The sequence below is a fragment of the Hyperolius riggenbachi genome, chromosome 6, assembly GCF_040937935.1.
Source record: "Hyperolius riggenbachi isolate aHypRig1 chromosome 6, aHypRig1.pri, whole genome shotgun sequence".
Taxonomy (NCBI): Eukaryota; Metazoa; Chordata; class Amphibia; order Anura; family Hyperoliidae; genus Hyperolius; species Hyperolius riggenbachi.
This window is the reverse complement of record NC_090651.1, coordinates 59,242,315-59,261,489: the sequence shown is the minus strand read 5'-3', so window position 1 is coordinate 59,261,489 and position 19,175 is coordinate 59,242,315. Positions and strand designations below refer to the sequence as shown.

Below are 19,175 nucleotides of genomic sequence, written 5' to 3'. Positions count from 1 at the left end.
TGCTGCTTCAATAAAGCAGTCCCCGTATTTTTAAGGTCAGATATACATATCTGATTGTGACTGTATATATGATGTGTACACAGGAATCTCTTATATATACTTAATAACATCTATGCTGTATGAATAAAGCCTGATGTGTAGCCGTGTCACTAATAGAGATGGTCAACGAGATGGAAATAATTCTGCATTGATGCTGATTTATGCAAATGTATGCACTCTCTTTGCTTATGAAATCAAATAATTTGATATGTTATTAAAATTTTGTTTGGTGACTACAAATTAAAGGGTAACGGAGACGGATAAAAAGTAAAGTTTTATACATACCTGGGGCTTCCTCCAGCCCCCTTCAGGCTAATCAGTCCCTCACTGTCCTCCACCACCCGGATCTTCTGCTATGAGTCCTGGTAATTCAGCCAGTCAGCGCTGTCCGGCCGCATGCCGCTCCCACAGCCAGGAACATTCTGCACCTGCGCAATAGTGCTGCACAGGTGTAGTATGCTCCTGGCGGCGGAGTGTGTGCATGCGCACTACGCCCGACTGGCTCAAGTACCTGGACTCATAGCAGAAGATCCAGGTGGTGGACTAGGACAACGAGGGACTGATTATCCTGATGGCGGCTGGAGCCTTGGAGGAAGCCCCAGGTATGTATAAAACTTTAATTTCATCTGTCTCAGGTTTACTTTGTTACACAGTAGTACTATACTCTACATATGCACTCTCCACAGAGCTGCAGGGAATCCACTGAGAATGCTGTGCACATTGAACACAGAGGTGTTGTCTGTTTACAATCTCCTCATTCCCCTGCAGAGTACCTGCACATCATTCTTACATGTACCCACACTTACATTGTCTAGGGCCTGATAGATGTTCTTTGTTCCGGTTTGTACCTTTTACAAATACTCTTACCAAGGACTAGTTTTAGTCTAAAGGGAATAAATATAGTAGTCTACATATCCTTCTCACTTCAGTTGTCTTGTAAAATTCCTAAGCGTTGGCAGTTAAGAGACGAATTTCATGTTACATACTTTTAAACAACAAAATTGTAATATGCAAATTAGAGGAGTCGGAGTCGTGGAGTCGGAGTCGGTGGAATCCTAAACTGAGGAGTCGGAGTCGGTGGATTTTTGGACCGACTCCACAGCCCTGCCTGAAATGAATAAGAAAATTGAAGTAAAGTAACGGCGTGTACTATGTTCACTTGAAAAGTCATGACTCCCCGGAGGTTTTTGTTCAACTCGCCCTCAGAGACCCTCCGTGTGCCCACTTCCAGCGCTTAGCCCCACCTCCTTACAAACTTGTAAGGGAGCACACGCACAGTGGCAGCAGCACTGTCTAACTTATAAAAAACGGCCTGCTAGAGCCTCTTAATGGCTCCAGGACGTTTTTATAAGTCAGCATGTCATTAAGTGGTAAAGGGGATTCTCCATTTTACTGGCAACCAGTGAAGAGTTTGCAGTACTGGGGAGATGTGTGAGCTGCGGGGGGGGGGGGGGGGGGGGGGGATTGGATAAGAGTCTGGCTGCTGCATTCTGTACTGTTAGGGGCGCAGAACTTTATCTGGGGATCCGACAAACAGGGCATTGCAGTAGTCTAGACAGGAGAGCTGATGCTGTTTTACAATGAAAAAGGTGGTCACACAATTTATTGACTTGAGCTTTTTTTCTGTTAATCGCTTTGTAGGCTGGTAATTGATCAACTAAAACTATTCCCGGCGTTTTATTGAAAACATCCCCTTTTTACAGCTTAACCCCCCTTTGCCTGTTTATATGTATACACACCGCTGAACTGACAATTGGTCAGTGACCCTTGCATGTTCCTTGTGGGAAGCCTGCTGCTGTCACACATCATTCCCAGTATATATCATGCCAGCAGGACGTGTAGAAGTGATTTAACCTATAAGCCTTTCTCTCATTAACTCTGTATCGTGTAACCCGAGCCGTGGCGGGGTGAGGCAAGGTCACCAGCAAGTGTATAGAAACTCGCACCTGATCAAGTTCCAGCTTGTTTCATGAAAATAAATATTTAGAGTATGGCTGGGGCAGTCATGCACAGCGCTGCAATTATCCTGTGTGTGTGTGTGTTTGTGTGTGCGTTATGGATGTGACTATACGTATCACATAATGGGCTTATCAGTCCTCTGCTTAGTCCCCCTGCAGGCTGAAGCCCTTATTGAATCATAGTAGTTTATGTTGTCTGAGGAAGGCCCAAGGGCCGAAAGCTTACTCTTTTATATATACTTTTAAAGGGAACCTGAAGCGAGTGAAATTTAAAATAAACACATGACGTAGCTGCAAATGAATATTACATACTAACTTCACCATCAGTTCCTCTCAGAAGCTCACCATTTTTTTCTTACAGTGATCCCTTCCAGTTCTGACAATATTTTGTCAGAACTGAAATATACCAGTTGCTGTCAGTTATATATCAGCAGCTGTCAGTTACAACTGATGAGCAAGGTAATGTCCATGTCTCCCCTATGGCTCAAGTGGGTGATATTACAGTTTAACAGTGTGCTGACCAGGAAGCTGTTATGGGGTAATTGCCATTTTCAAAATGGAGGACTGAGACTTCCATTGATCACAGTGGACAAATAGGATGCAGGAGAGGAGAAAGAGATTGAGGAGTAGACTACACACGCGGTAAGTATGACCTGTGTATTGTTATTTTGACTTTTTATTTTCAGTTCAGGTTCTCTTTAAGTTAGCCAATAAATGGGATCATCCTGATGGCTAACACAGGCCAATATTCTACTGCTACTAGTTTTTGTTGTGTATTTGATTTTTTGTTGTTGTTGTTGTTGGAGGAGGGGGGGGGTGGTCAGTGGAAAAAGCTGAACCCGTTCGGCTTTGTGCTAGTACGCTGGCATAAGCCCTTGTCAGCATTATTGGGGGATTCCTTTGGGTTATAGAGAGGCAACCCCTCTACCGAAGTAACTACCCCTTTGGGGCACAAGCCATTACAATCGAAAATGAATAAACGTCAGTGTTTGCAATTCTTCTTTGGGAGAACATCAAACTGTTTGGCAGGGTTACAGCAACCACCACTTGGTTAAACCAGAAGGCTGAGGAATGGTTTGTGAACAAATGAGGCAGAAGTTGACCTCTGCCTTGAAAGAAAACTATTATTTTTGGCTAAAAACAACCCTTAAAGCCCTTATCCCATTTGTGAAACCTTGTGGTGACATTATCATAATCCTGGTTTTGGCCCGTTGTGCTGCCTCTGGACCAGAACAACTTTCTATTATTGATGGAACTTTGAATTATGACTTGTACCAGCAAGTACAAGGAAAATTTCAGGGCCTCAACCTATGAACTGGAGCTCGAGAACCTGGGCCAATAGGACAGTCTACTAAACAATAGAAAATCAGGGAGAAATTAAGATTTTAGAATAGCTGTGTCAGTGTCATGACCTTAATCCTACCAAAATATATACTGTAATACCTTGAAGTGGGCAGTACAAGAAAGGAAAACAATCCACCTCCTTTGAGTTGACGCTGTGGAAAGGATGGGGGGCCAGGATACCCTATTGGAGAAAGACACTTATTGACCTGAGGAAGTGGGCTTGGACCCACAAAACTTGTTGCCTGTGCCAAATACACCTTTTGTCTTACGAGATTGTCATTATTGAGCTAAGCCACCTCATCTTTTACATTTTTTGTGTTTTTAACCTAGTTTTATCTACACTTGGTTGCCTCTTTACCCCTTTTTTTTGTAGAGTTGAAGCTGTTCAAGTAATGGGATAAAATTCCTCTAAGCTAATGTCCATCACTGATCAGCGATTGCTAGAAACATTCAGCTGCAGTTATTGCTGCACAAAGACAGTTTGGCAGTTTCTAAAACCAAAGGTTTGCCACAAACCAAAGGTGTGCAACATTTGCCGCAAGGTTGTGTAACCATGAATCGCCATTCTCAACGAGTTACTGATCAATTGTAGTTTTTGGTCTCCTTGATGTAATTACTGTATATAGTCGCATATAAGCCTAATTTTTCAGCACAAAAAATATGCTAAAAAGTTACCCTCTTGGCTTATATGCGAGTCAGTGTAGCAGAATGGATGGTGGAGCAGGTTTTGTTACTGGCATTGGAGCGCAAGGATCGTGCACTAGTAATCCTGCTCCTGTAGTCTGGCTCCCTGCTGTTTCCGTGGCCCCTTCCCCTGCAACATGGTGTGCAGAGTGCACTGCTCAAGACTACTTGTGTCCCCCGGCATGTGGAGCAGAGCGTGCAAGCAACCTTTCAGCAGTGCAATGATCAGGCATTCTTTCTGTGTGGTGTCTTGAGACACAGCTGTATCATCCTTGGGGCACATTTGGCTATAGGGAGGGAAGCTGACTTGTACTAGGGGCACATCTGGCTTTTGTGGAAGGGGCTATATGGGGGGGGGGGACGGGGGGGGGGGGCTTATACGCGAGTCAATCACTTTTTCCTGGTTTCTTAGGGGAAAGTGTGTATCTCGGCTTATACGTGGGTCGGCTTATATGCCAGTATATACGGTAGGACTTGCATGTAAATTCCAGTTTCGGTCATATTTTTACAATAAGTAAGCTTTTAAAATGAAAAGGACTTACAAGTCAGCCATGCCCATATAGTATCTGTATTTGCATCGCCATATTTCATACATAGACGTATTGCCCTACAGGTGCAGTTCAGCCTCTTGGCTCACAGCGCTTAGGTTTTGAAAGCCGTCATTCACACTTACTATGTTCCATTGGAGATTTATTGTTCAGCTGTTGGAGGATGTTCTGTGCGATTTGCAATGTAAAATAAACTGAGCCCCTGTCTGCTGTACCCAGCTGTTACTGGGCTCTCCGGTCATGCCTTGCCATTGGACAGGAATGTTGGAACAGGTGCCCTCCTGGTGGTTCACATTAGTCGCGATAACGGTCATTTTCTGTTTACATGCCTTGGCGGATCTTGCTCTAAGGCAGTATGACTTCGGAGAGGAGTCACATGAATTTCCAGGGCCTTTTTTGCGCAACTGGGATTGGCGGCAGCTTTGTGTAGGAATAAAGGCAAAATAAGCCATAGATTGCTGCCCATAAATAATACAGTAGGTGGTTATTAGCGCTTTATGTCCACAAAGCAAGAGCTTGTCCGGTAGCAATGCATAGCTGACAGCTCACACAGTGACAGGTCACCTTTACTTACTTGATTCCTGTTATTCATTCTTCACTTGACCTATTTAAAAATGACCTCTGACTGTTGTCCTTTTATTTCTGTATGTGATTCTATATGTAGACTTATTCATGTTTTAAAGGTAATGTGTAGCTTTTTAAAATTTTTATGCATATTTCATTTTGATTTAAAATATTGTGAAATATTACCTATTAATATTCTATATATACCAGGGCTTTACAAAAATCTACTGACTCCGATTTCGACTCCTCAGTTTATGAAACTCCGACTCTGACTCCAGCTCTGACTCCGGGTACCCAAAATAGCCCCAACTCCGACTCCCCGACTCCTTATGGTGGCCACTAATGATCCAATCTTTTTCATCCAATTTTACCATTTCTATGTAATATAAGGGAACTGCCTAAATTTTCCATTCAATATGTTCACTCAATTTACCCTAATACTACATAGATTTGGTAAGATTGGATGAAAAAGATTGGATCATTAGTGGTCACCTTAAGTCTAATATTTAACAGGGCTTAGGATTTTGTACAAAAATCACCCGACTCCAACTCCGACTCCTCAGTTTATGAAACCACGACTCCGACTCCGGGTGCCCAAAATTGCTCCAACTCCGACTCCACAGCCCTGATATATACCATATGGAGTCACCAGGTTGAACATGAACTCAGCACTTCCTCTCTGCTCTAAAAGATACGCAACAGTATAATAACCTTTAACCACTTAACGACCGCCTAATGCCGATAGGCGGCGGCTGGTCGTAAGTGGATCCACGTCAGTTCACGGAGGGTGTCTCCGTGAACAGCCTGCCAGCCTCCGATCGCGGCTCACAGGCGAAATGTAAATACGCGGGGAAGAAATCCCCTGTGTTTACATCCTACGGCGCTGCTGTCGCAGCAGCGCAGTAAAGGAGATCGGCGATCCCCGGCCCCTGGCTGAAGCCTATCAGAGGCAGTACAGGACGGATCGCTGTCCTGTACCACCCATAGAGAGGACAGGAGTGAGGGAAGGAGAGGGAGGGGGGAATAGCGCTGCGGAGGGCTACTCTCAAACAGCCAGCGACGATCAGACCCCCAGCAGGATATCCCCCTAGTGGGGAAAAAAGGGGGGGAAGTCTGGTCGCCCTGGCTGAAATCTGATCTGTGCTGTGGGCTGAAGAGCCCACGCAGCACAGATCATAGGAAAACCACGCGGTCCTCAAGTGGTTAAAGAAAAACATTTCTTTGTTACAGCTGATACAGATCCTGCAATAAATCTGCAGCGTGTCTACTGGAAGTAGACATATTGTTAATATCCTGTGTTCACAAATTAGCTGCTCTGCTGTAGCAGAGGAGATTCAATTACAGTGGTGATTAGATCGGGGGTGGGTGGGAGGGCTAAACCTCTATATACATACAGGGGGCATTTCTCAATTTTTCCCTATGGTCCTGTGCAAGAGTTCAGGTCCACTTTAACACCTAGAATATCCATCCTAGATTGTTTGACGAAAATATGAATGTAGAGGAACATGGGGGCTGCCATCTTGTCTCATGGCAGATAACAACTGACAATGAGTATACTTGGGATGCCGTGTAGTCTTGTTACCTTGGCTTTTACAGGAATTGATAGCAGAAGTATTCTGCCATCTCCTCTTCCTTCCATCAATGTGGTGTTCCGGTATTCCGTACAATGTACATTAAAAGTACATAAGCCTGACCAAGGCATTTAAAGAGACACTGAAGCGAAAAAAAAAATATATGATTTGTATGTGTAGTACAGCTAAGAAATAAAACATTAGGAGCAGAGACATACTAAGTCTAATATTGTTTCCAGTACAGAAAGAGTTTAGAAACGCCAGTTGTTATCTATGAAAAAAAAAGCCATTGAGCTTGACGACGTTCAAAGTCGCAGAGAGCTCTATCTTCTGAAGCTTATTCTCTCAAGTGTCTGGCACTGTATTGTTTTTTTTTTTCCTGCAGAGAACAGTTCAAATGTTTACTAGCCTGCCCTGTAAAATCATTTAGAATGCTGAGTAGTGTGTAAACTGCAAATATTAGAGAATAATGCAATGTTATAAAAAAAAAAAAAAAAAAACTATAGAACTGAAAATAAAAATAAATATTTTCTTTGCTACTAACGTTCTAGTAATTATCCGTACTACGCAACCAAATCAATATATCATAATATTTTTTTGTGTGTGTATCTCTTTAAAGTCAAGGTCATTCAATGAATGCCCACTCTGACTTTTGTCTGTAGCCTCATGGGATATTTCACCTACTATGATGAATTTTTTTTTCACGTTAATAGTCATCGTGATTTTTTTTTTTTTTATAGCGTAGTTTTCCTCTTTCTCTGAAATTTTATAGCTAGCACTTATTTGGCAGCGTTCACTGGCATTCAGCATAAAACATTTTTTTTCCTCCTATATTCCAGCCACATGGCACAGAGTTGCTAGTTCATGCCAAGTTGGTTTGACGGCAAGTGACAGATATATTGATGAAATGGTAATTAATTCTGGTGCGGTTATTAGTTTAACTCTGATAAACTGTGATCAGGGCAAATTTATCATCGGCACAAATGTGATATTAGATAATAAATGGACGGGTGAATGTGCAGCAGACTGTAAATCGTGAGCAAGTTACAAGCCAATGTGGAAGTTGTGGGCTTTATAAAGAGGAGAGTCTGTTGTTGTACGAGGCACATGGATCCAAGAAAGAGATCTATGAGGCATCGCAGCCAATCCCCGCCTCACCTGTAAATGAATAGAGCTCCCAGTACTGCGCTTAGCCTTAGAGGACCAAACACCGATTTAGGCAGGGCTGTGGAGTCTGAGCGATTTTTGGGTACCTGAAGTCGGAGTCTGTGGTTTCATAACTGAGGAGTTGGATGATTTTTCAACCAAATTCCACAGCCCTGGTATGCATCAGACTGAGGAGTTGGAGTCGAGACATCAGACCAATTTTGGGTACATGTAGCCGGTGGTTTTATAAACTGAGGAATCTGAGTCGGATGATTTTTGTACAGCCTTCACAGTCTTGGATTTATGGCCTGTGTTGAAATTATTATCTTAGCTGTATAATCTCAGCGTTGGTCTTCTCAGTACAATCTTTGCCATGAAGTGCTTTACCGTGGCCGCGTCATTTGAATTCTGGAAGTATTTTGGGTATAGCGTAGTGATGTGCGGGTGGGAGTGATATTATTCAGCATTAGGGAGAGTTATGCTAGGTCCTAGGTTTGTATATTCTCCCCGTGTCTTCATGGGTTTCCTCCAAGCACCTTAGTTTCCTAAGTGCTTGAAACTAAGTTTTCCTTAGTTTCCTCCCACTGAAGGAATGGACGGACAGACATCCTTGCTCAGACGTGAACATAGATGGATCGATAAGCTAAGCACTTTAGCACCTAATGGACTGAACGATGAATTTAACTTAAAATGCTTTTTATGAATATCCTTTGTTCTATTGTACTGTCTCTTTAAACTTGGCCATTCGTTCTCTAAGCATGTGACCGCCCCTTGGGGGCGTGTTTTTTACTCATGGTGTGTAATTTATTTGTGAGCACTAGCTCGGTTATGTAACACTTGATAAAGGCCTGCTGGCCGAATAGTCGTGTTGTTTTGTCACTATGGTGCAATAAAATAGTGCTACAATTGCATTTATCCAGGTGGAGACCCAGTCTTTTTCTTCTATTGCTGTGGATTGTTGCACCTTGAAGGATCCAGGTGTGGACTGGTGGACTCCCTGGCTTCACATATTATTGCAGTTGAGCTTCTAGGACTGCTTGTTTTTTCCTTGGAAGGACACCATTAACCATAGTTGTGCTGTGAGAATTGTGTTATGTTTTATGGGGGCTGGAGAATATACTTACCAGGGCAGCTATGCCGGGTTTTGGGGAGGTGTGTGTGTGTGTGGGGGGGGGGGGGGGCAGTTTTTGGCACCAGGAGGGTCATGCTAGGTTTGGTGGGTTAGTTGTCAAACCAAGGGATAAATATGCATGATTTAGGTAGTGCAAACCAAAGAGTGTTGGCTTTTGTCAAAGATTCATCTATATCGAGACTGACAGAACATATAACACTAAGCTGTCGGTGGAGAAACAACATGGTTGCCATTGCCTTGATGTCACCTTTCACTCAGCTTTCACTTCCACTCCCTACATAAATACCATATCTAGGTAATTTCTAGGTCATATCTAGTGCCATTTTTACCTTCACAACATATCGAAATTGGGAGCTTTCACAACATTAAGGTAGACTTTGAAATGTGCTAGATCCTGGCCCAAGACAACTACAAGCTACTTTTTCGGGTGACTAAAATCTTAGGTATTTACCAAGCATAAGCCTTGACATGCCAATGATGTATATGTAAGCTATTCACACTCTGTGCAACCCCAATTTACCAGCTAAAAACTTTCCCACATCATCGCATTGGCCACCCATGGTCGCATGATGTGTACAAAACTTCACATGACTTGGTCCAACCTATAGGGGCATGGCAGATGCAGCAGTTGCAACAGCAATCACTGCGCACATTAATGATCTGTTCTCCGCAAAATAAATTCTAAGCTTTTTGCAAAAGACTTAAAGTTTATTACAGAAGTCTGTAAGGTGAGTCCAAATCAGCACTTTATCATCACTCTATAAATAGGCCCCTTTGTCCTGGGCTCCAGCAGAACTTGGTGTGTAAAAAACCCACCTCCTTTCCCCGCCGCATACAACGTGCTCAGATTTGTGCACATTAAATTGCCTAAACTTCACACTTTGTGAGCGTTGCAGCAATTGGTGCTCAGTGGAAGCCTGTTTTGCAGATAGAGTCCTGCAGGTAAATGTGCCCGTTTGCACACAGCGAGGCATTATTTTACAGGCACTACAGGACTACTGATTTTTTTGAGCATGCAGATTGTCAACACCTTTGTGGGAGGCCTCCAAGTGGAGTTTTCTATTCACATATAGCCACTTCCAGCTGTTGTTCTTGAAATCCGCAATAATCTCCCGGGGGTCAAGGGACAGTCATCCGTGACTGCCATCTCTTAAAAGGTTATGCTGATTTTGGTTCTCCAATATTGCCCCCTTTTCCTCTTTTTCAATAACTCCCATTCTGTCTTTTCAAAGGGAAGGACGCAGGCTCGAATTGTACTACACGAATTAAAGGTCTTAAATGTGTCGGCCTCATTGTGCAGACACAACATGCTGCGGATGGAGTAATTCATGCCTTTTTGATTGCCTGGAGAATTTTCTGGGATCTCGTAAATAGATCTTGTGCTGGATCCAAGGCAGAACGTTTTACAGGGACCCAGACAATGGTCGTCAGAGGTGCTGGTGGAAAATGTTGCTTGTATGTTCTTTGGCATGGCCAAGACTTACTGTTATTATTATTATTAAGGCCAAGCTCCAGGCATAGGTCTAAATATACTGTTAGATAGCTTAGTAAACAGAATCCCTAAGGTGACCTTTTTGTGTCGAATCCGGACTCTAACAAGTTCTGCCATTGGGTGACAGTAAAGTACGATAAAACACATTTAAGTCTAGGATCAGAATTAGAAGGGCATCTTTATTTAGTTTTTTATTCTCTGAGAAAATCAACCCTCTATTTTATTTTTTTTATTGTTTATTGTTTTTTAAATATGGACTCCCTCAAATGGGGTGCTTTTAAAGCGGACCCAAACCAAACATTTTTTTAATTAAAAATATTTAGTTGCACCACTCTGACACATATAAAGATAAATAAACACTCCTTAAAACCTATGATCATTTCAGTGCCTGCTTTTCACCCTTCTCTTTCCATAGCTAGGGTTATACAGGTGGCAGCCATTAGCAATTCCTCTATTGCCGGACACCATCTACTCCACCAGTTTGCCGGAAAAATCCCGGCAATTTGAAAGGAAGGGAGGGGTTCCTCCAATAAATGTAAAATATTTTATATTTGTCATCATGCAGCTGAAAAAAGGCTGCTATTTATTATTATAATTTAGAAAATAGATTTTATTTCTGAAATCTTGTATTTTTAATTTGGGTCCACTTTAACTCCTCAAGGCCTTGGGGGTTGGGCCCGAATTTTCTACACAATCTAGCTATGTGAAGAATGAAAAGTGTTTTTGTGAAGATCCCCGTCACCCATGAAGGTGTCCATTTCATTAACCAATATTGGGAGGAGGCATCCAGGACAATAGATAGGAATAGGTTGGCCTACCTCTAGAAGAATGAGCTAGTCATACAGCAGCTACTGGAAAAAACTTTTTTTATTGCATAAAAGTGGACTTTGCGTTTTGCTGGTTGGTAAGTCAGGTTCTGCCGGGTGGCTTAGATGAGACCAGAACGAGTTCACATCATTGCATGGTATCTACCTTTGTATTTTTCCAGTATCCTAGGAGCCCCAGGACAACCCACCAAGCCTGATCATTAACTTTGAAGCTGTCAGGCATTTAAAGCAATCTGGATCTGTAGTTTGATAATTCACCTTAGCGGCACTGGAGAATATTAAAAATACTTTTGCGGTGTGGGGTGTCAAATTCAAATACGGGCTGAAATTGAAAATTGGGAGTAAGTCGCAGACCAACCTTGATGTCTAGTGTGGGCCCGCTCCCTATCTGTTTACTTAAGGCACAGGTGTCGGACTCCAGGCCTGGAGGGCCAGATCCATGCCAGTGTTTAGGATGGACTGAGAAAGAAAGTAATGTGTTCTACCTGATGGACCACACCTTTCCTGATTCAGACCTATCAATTCATTTGAGCTGTATCAAAAATGTGTGAGGATCTCGGCCCTCGTAGGACTGGTTTGACATACCTGACTTAAGGGGTGTCAAATTCAAATACGCGCTGAAATTGAAAACTGACTAAGTCGCGGGCCAACCTTGATGTCTATAATGGCCCCCCTCCCTCTCCTATACAGTTTCCTGGTGTCCAGTGGACCCCCTCCCCTATAAAGTTCCCTAGTGTCTAGTGGCCCGCCTCCCTCCCCTATACAGTTGGTGTCTTATGCCCCCCTCCCCCCAATACTGTTTCCTTGGTGTCTATTGGCCCCCCTCTCTTCACCATGTGGCATCATAGTTTCAACGCTTAGCCATTTAGGCTTAGTGATCAGGTATTCAAGGGTTAAATATAATGCAAAGTGTGGAAACTACTTGTGAGCCAAATTTGATGGCACTGCGGGCCGGATTTGGCCCACGGGCCAGAGGTTGACATGTGTGATTTACATTACCTGCTGTTATTACTGTCTGTGCCTATTAACTTAAATGTAAATATGCACACCAATCCCTGGGAGGGCACCAGTGATCTTGCAACCTTCGTGTATACGTTATTGTAAATGTATAGAATCTCAGCGCTGCCCAGAAACAATAAAAGAAATTCCTTATGTTTCATGATAGTTTTATGGTTTTTTTTATTTTATGGTTCCTGGGTGCTTCTGGTTTCCTAGTTCACTAGTAGTAATGTTGGTGAAAGGTTAGTATTTTATGGCCTAGTTCCATAGAACCATTTTTTTTCCTGGAGAGCTACTTTTAAAGAGGCACCACAACAACATATATTATAGTGTAATACACTATTCAGGATACCCAATTGTGCAAGAATTATTTTAGTTTCTGCTTTAGAAATAACTTCTATATGTATATGTTGCTTTTTAACCCCACCCTTCCTGCGATGTTTAGCTTAGGCTACTTTGTTTTGCTGCCTTCCGCCCAAGAGCACTCTGAGACCGCTGCTTGTTTCTGCTCAATTCAGAACAAACAAACATTCCACAATTATGAGCGTTGCCAGCAATAAAGATGTCACAACCTATGATAAATTTAAAGTGAACCTTAAGTGGGAGAAAGACAGTCGTACGTACATGGGCCTTCTTCTGGCCCTTTAGCCTTTCAGGTTTGGCTTCCTTCCTTGCCTACCCATTGTCCCTCCAAAGCTCACCAGCTGAACCAGTTTCAGGCTACTGTACATGCACAGCCCCTGCTGTGCCTACTCAAACAGATGGAACCACGCATGCACAGTAGCTCATGACTATTCCAGTGGGTGAGCTTGGGGGGGGGGGGGCGCACAGGAATAAACAGAGGGACCTGCAGTCCCCATGTAAATACGACTTCCTTCCCCCACTTAAAGTTCACTTTAAGAATGTAAATCAGAGAGAAGAATACTTTTACAAAGGGCAAGACTTTACTAAATAATTAATAAATATAGTAAAATATAGAAATTGTAATCATAAAATTACAGTCTACAAAGTTCCTCTTGAAATTCTCCAGACCTGCCTAGAGAAGGTTCACGTTGAACTTTGACCTGGTTTTGTGAAAACCTCGATGTAAAATCTGAGCTACTTGATATTGTGAGATGCTACAGTTTATTGGCTTCTGCTTTTTTCCTCTTATTTTTGTTTTTTTGAGGTTTCCTCATCTATAATTGTCTCCACATGTTCATGTATACTGCATGCTTCTTGTGGCCAAGCTGTCTACTATAACTTCAAACCGTACTATTATAACTTCCACCGTATTATCATGAAGGAAGGAGACTTGGGGGTTCTTATAAAACTTTTACATTAAAGGTGTTTGCACACTGGCCACAACTGCGTAACTTGCTGCGCGTAGAACAGCTGCTCCCGTAAGATTTCCCTGGTGTAACCTCAGACGCACAGAAGGGGGTCTCGCAATTCTGTTTGGTTGGAACTCGGTTCTGCCTAATCCCAATCAGATGTTTCTAAGGAGCAGAACTCTAAATCTTTCAAAGATCTCAAAACTCCTCAAAGGCAGCTTCCATACTGGTCTCCTTGGCTTCATATGTTCCCAGTCAGTCGGGGTTATCCAAGGTAATCGCCTATTAGAACAGTGCATGTTTCACATTTCCTGTTGAGTTGCCTATGCATTAAAGAATCCACCAGGTGCTCATGTTATCCTTTTTTGGATCTTCTGAATCCAAAACCACATAACTGGAGAGCACAGTGCTTTGGTGCACTGAGTATATCATTCCACATCCATTTATGAAAATCAATAGCTTTCTTTTTTTTCGAACTGGCTTTTAACAACTTTACACATATGTATTGCAGCAGGATCCAAAATGCAGCTTTATTGCCACGTCTAGTAGTTAAAAGGAACGGGTTGTTTTTTTAATTGCCGTATAGACACACCTTAGCAAGGCTTATCTGTATACGAGCTATTTCATTAGCTGATGTAAAATAATTCCCCATTACGGTACATAGCGAGAAGCCTTGTTGCCGGCCATTTCCTATCGCACAGACGCTCAGAGTTGCAGGCTGTGATCTTTGCCATCAGCTCTGCAGTCTAAACAACCTGATGATGTGAATCAGCAACAGCTGTGCCTACAGAATGTGGCGGTAACTTTTTAGTCAGGTCGCTTCAGGTCATGCGAACTAGTTTTTAAGAACCTCAAACTATGTTTATACTATTCGGAATCACCACTATTAAAGCAAACCTTAACCGAAAAAAGTATGATATCATGAATTGTATGTATAGTACGGATAACGAATAGAACATTAGTAGCAAAGGAAAGAGTCTCATATTTTTATTTTCAGTTATATAGTTTTGGGGTTGTTGTTTTTTTTTTACATTGCATTATTCTGTCATATTTGCAGTTCAGAAACCACACTCCGTCTTTTAAGCTATAAAACAAAGCAAAAATAATGGCCCTTTGAACTCTTTCTTGCAGTAAAACCTTGTCTAAAGCTGTATCTCACTTTGTTGGTTGGTTGTTTAAGTGCTTCAGAAAACAGGACTGTATTGTAATCCGTGGGTTGAATAGCTCAGAGAAGCTCTTTATGCGAAGATATCTGAAGGGTTTTTTTTAATCTCCTTCCTGTACTGGAAAACAATATGATGCTCTTTTTGCTACTAGTTTTCTATCTCTTAGCTGTACTACACATATAATTCATTATATCATACGTTTATTTTTGCTTCAGGTTTGCTTTAAGGAGGTCACACTGTTAAATATGTCCTATAGGCATGAAGAACAATTATGTTGAAGCTTTTTAAAATGTGTTTATTTTAATGTATCGACCCATCATAATTTGTGCTTTCTACCCTGTACTTTCTGCTTTTCCAATCATGACTGCACAGCGAAAATACCTCACTGTCCACTCCTTATGATGTCATGGTTCACACTGTACTACTTTAGGCATCATAGGAATGTATTGGGTTAGCAGGACTTTCTCATACAACCCCCTATGGCCTTACTACAGCTGTATCTCTTGTAGTGTTGTGAATACCTCCTCTAAATAAATACTTGGACAGCTTTGTGTGATTAAAGGGGCCCATACACCTAACGATTTTCATGCCGATATACAGCTCTGCTGTGAAATCGTCACGCAAACGCTGACAGAACGATCGATTTCCGTCCGAAATCAATCGAATGCCCGACGACCGACGCAATACAGCGGAGATACATTACCTGTTCCGGCCAGCATGACTCCCCCAGTCTCCGCTGTCTTCTTCTCCGCTCTGGACTCCAGGGCTGAAGCTTCACTGAACTTCCTGTCCCGGCAGGAAGTTTAAACAGTAGAGCGCCCTCTACTGTTTAAACTTCCCCTGGACAGGAAGTTCATTGAAGCCAGCCGGACCGGAGACCAGCGCGGAGAAGAAGACAGCGGAGATCGGGGGAGTCGCGGCGGCCAGATCAGGTAATGTATGGCAGCGGCAGCTCCACAGATTGTGATCGGTTTCATGCTGAAATCGATTCACAATCTGTTTGCAGTAAAGTCAACCATACAATCCCTCTCTGATCAGATTCGAACAGAGAGGGATCTATCTGTTGGTCGAATCTGATGGCAAATCGACCAGTGTATGGATACCTTAAGGCATCACTAAAACAAGTTGGATGATAAGGCTCTGTAATTCTAATATGCTATAGGAGGGCTGTAAAGGTATGTAGACACGTCGGATTTTTCCAAACGACTTGTGGTTCAAACCGGTCGCTTGAACGTCAGTTGGACGTGTGTATGTTCGATCGTTAGACTGTTAGCAACAGTTTTGACTGATCCGCTCGGTGGATCCATGGACTAACTGTCGTTCAAACGACAGTTAGGTCCATACATCTGTACAAATGACTTGTTGTTTGAAAGTCTATTAGTTGGACACTAATCGACATTCAAACAAGAAGTCGTTTGATCAGTCATTTCATCTAGTTCATTGTTTTATCCAGTGCATTGTCCATTATCAAGTTGGTTAATTGACATGTAAATTAGCATGTCAAACGACTTGTTGGTCAGTGTGTACATGTCTGAACGACTTGTTGTTTAAACTTCAAGTCGTTCAAATGACCGGTTTAAACGACAATCAGGCGTGAAGTTGGACGTGTGTATGCACCTTAAGCCAGCAGTTCAGCGTTCTCTTCATTACATAAAGGAATGATTTGCATATTCACTCAATTAGCTGACCTTGTGTATTATGGGAGTGACTGCTTGTACACAAGAAGGTGGATATTTGCAGGTGCCTTTTATTTAAACCATTAGCAGCTTCAATAGAGTTATCTTGTTTGAGATAAGTGCACTGCTTTTCACCTCTGTTGGTAGAACTCCTGCTGTAAATTCTTGGAATGCTTTGATCTCTCTCTGCTAGCAGAAAATATAGAAACTGAAACCAGAAGTCCTCTGTTATTGTCTCACACTGCCCCCTAGTGACAAGTGGCCATAAATACACATTACAGCAGTACTAATTAGAAGCAGGGAAATGTAACATATAAGAAATAAAAATGTTCTAAAATAAATTGGCCTGGAGCACTTGCAAGCCTCTAAAACAAATTAGCTACTAATTGGTTAAGGAGGCCAGAATTGTAGGGTTGGCCCTTTGCAAACTTCCTTCTAGTTTTGGTTATCGGTGACTTACCTGGGTATTTTATAAAACTAACAATGTAAAAGCATTTAACATACTATCTATTAAAATGCTATTTTTCCAGCTTGTATGCACATTTAATGGGACTCATGTATAGCTTTGAGTTGGGTTGACCCTGTTGGACAGGAAGTGCATTTTATTGGCCTAATTCAAAGCTACAAAGGGTGTCAAATTTGCATGCAAGCTGGGAGGTTTGCATCTGACCATCTCTCCTACCTGTAACAAATGTTGTCGTCATTGTGAGGATTGTGAAGGCTGAAATGCTCACTGCTTGTGTTTGCACTCTCGTTACAGGACATTTGGGCTTCCAAGACAGTTTTGTGACTTCTGGAGTGTTCAGTGTTACAGAGCTTGTGCGAGTCTCACAAAGTAAGTTGTCCAATTTCAAGGTTTACTTTTGTAAGTTGGGGTCAATATTGCTCTTCTGTACCTGTAACTTAAAGTGGATCCGAGATAAACTTTTACATTGCATAATTGTGTTCCTTACATATAGTTTATAGTGCATTCCTCAAGCCAAATACTTTTTTTTAATACCCTAAATCCCTATAAACTAAACAAGCCTTGCCCACAGCTCCTCCACTGCCTTGGCACTCTGAGACCCGTGTAGCAAGGGCTTATGGGAGCTCAGTCTGGGCAGGAGGAGGTTACTAGCCAGAGATTTCAGAGGCAGAGGGGAGGAGGGAGGAGGAGAGGGGAGTGAAGTTTTCACAGGCTGAGGGCTGGAGATTCAGAGCAGCTTGCCTGTGTGTAATGATCACAAGCAGAACATGGCCGTTCTCATTGTATCACAGGAAGAAATAATCCTCTTCTGTTTGCAGCTAGATTTGCTGTGTAAACTTATCTAAACTTTAGATAAGATATATAGACAATTTACTTGTTATAGTTAGTTTTTCATCTCGGAACCTCTTTAACCATCCTGGTCAACCTGGTAAGGGCTATTTCACTCTACAAGTGTATATTTCGAAGCGCTTTGTGATTTTAAAAGTTTTTTTTCTGATGTTATCCTATTTGTGTGTTCTCACTGGAGCAATATGATTTAGTAAAAATCCCCCATAGCTTTGCATTAGCAAGAACTTTTAAAATCCCTAGCGCTTAAACAGCTCCTGTAGTGTGAATCCAGCCCTAAGGAGAAAAACAAAAAGTTACCTCAGTAAAGGGAAGCCTCCTGACAGTCCAGATGCATCTCATGTCCTTCACAACCACACCTATACTGGTCAGGACCCTTTCCTCTTTACAGCCACACCGTGCAAGCGGGAGTACGATCCATGCCTGTACTATTGTTTTGGGACTGGTTTTTACTTGTTTTGCTTACACTTAACTTCATGGAGAGCCTCCAGATGCTCATTTGCATTGGCAGAGTATATTGCCCCCGAAGCCCACATGAGAAGAAATATAACAGCCGTAATCTCATTGGATGCTGTAAGCCATCAAGACCTTCCCCTTCAGGTTAAACAGATTCTGTAACAAAATTTTCAGCCTTATTTCTTCTATCCTATAAGCTCCTATACCTGTTCTAATGTAGTCTGTCTTACTGCAGCCCTTCCTAGTTGCACAGTGGCTTTATTATCTCTGTTATATGATCTAATTTTCTCTCCTCTGTCGGGCTGAGGCAGTTAGGCTGGAATGTGCTGTGCTGCTTGTGATTGGATAGAAGCTATACACACTCTCTCCAGGCCCCCTGCAAGCTCTGTATGAGTCACAGACTGACCTACTCTCAGCCTATCACATGCCATGTCTTTTGTTTGTAAACACTGCCTAAAACTGGCAATTACAATCCAGGATTGCAGCAGGGAGTGGCAGAAACAGCACAGAGGGGCCCAGGAGAACATAATTAATAGAATGGTATGCTTTTTATTGTAAGAATTTTAGAGTACATATTCTCTTTAAAGGGAACCTAAACTGAGAAGGCTTTGGATTTTTTTCTATTAAAATAATACCAGTTGCCTGACTCTCCTGCTGATCCTGTGTCTCTCAGGGCTCGTTCCCACTATCGCGAATCCGCATGCGTCCAACGCATGCGGATTCGCACATGTAATGTGAGTGGATGGGGCTGTTTCCACTCCTGCGGTGGCGTTGTGCGTTTTTTGTTGCGGAGAAAAAACGCACAAAAGAGGCAACGATTTCGCCTGCGTCGGGAATCCGTGCGAATCGCCGCTAATGTATTTAATAGTAAAAACGCATGCGTTTTTTACATGCGTTTTTACCCGCGATTCGCGTGCGATTTCGCACCTTTTCCAATGTTATTTTGCC

At 42.4% G+C, this 19,175-nt stretch overlaps 1 protein-coding gene across 15 annotated transcripts in view; it reads left to right on the top strand.

Moving 5' to 3' along the window:
- Positions 1–19,175, top strand: part of NFIA (nuclear factor I A) — a 678,234-nt gene that overhangs the window by 497,146 nt on the left and 161,913 nt on the right. For all 15 annotated transcript variants that reach the window (XM_068239372.1, XM_068239376.1, XM_068239384.1 and 12 more), the window contains exon 4: positions 17,220–17,294. In XM_068239372.1, the coding sequence (XP_068095473.1) occupies positions 17,220–17,294 (75 nt within the window). The remainder of the gene's footprint in view (positions 1–17,219; positions 17,295–19,175) is intronic.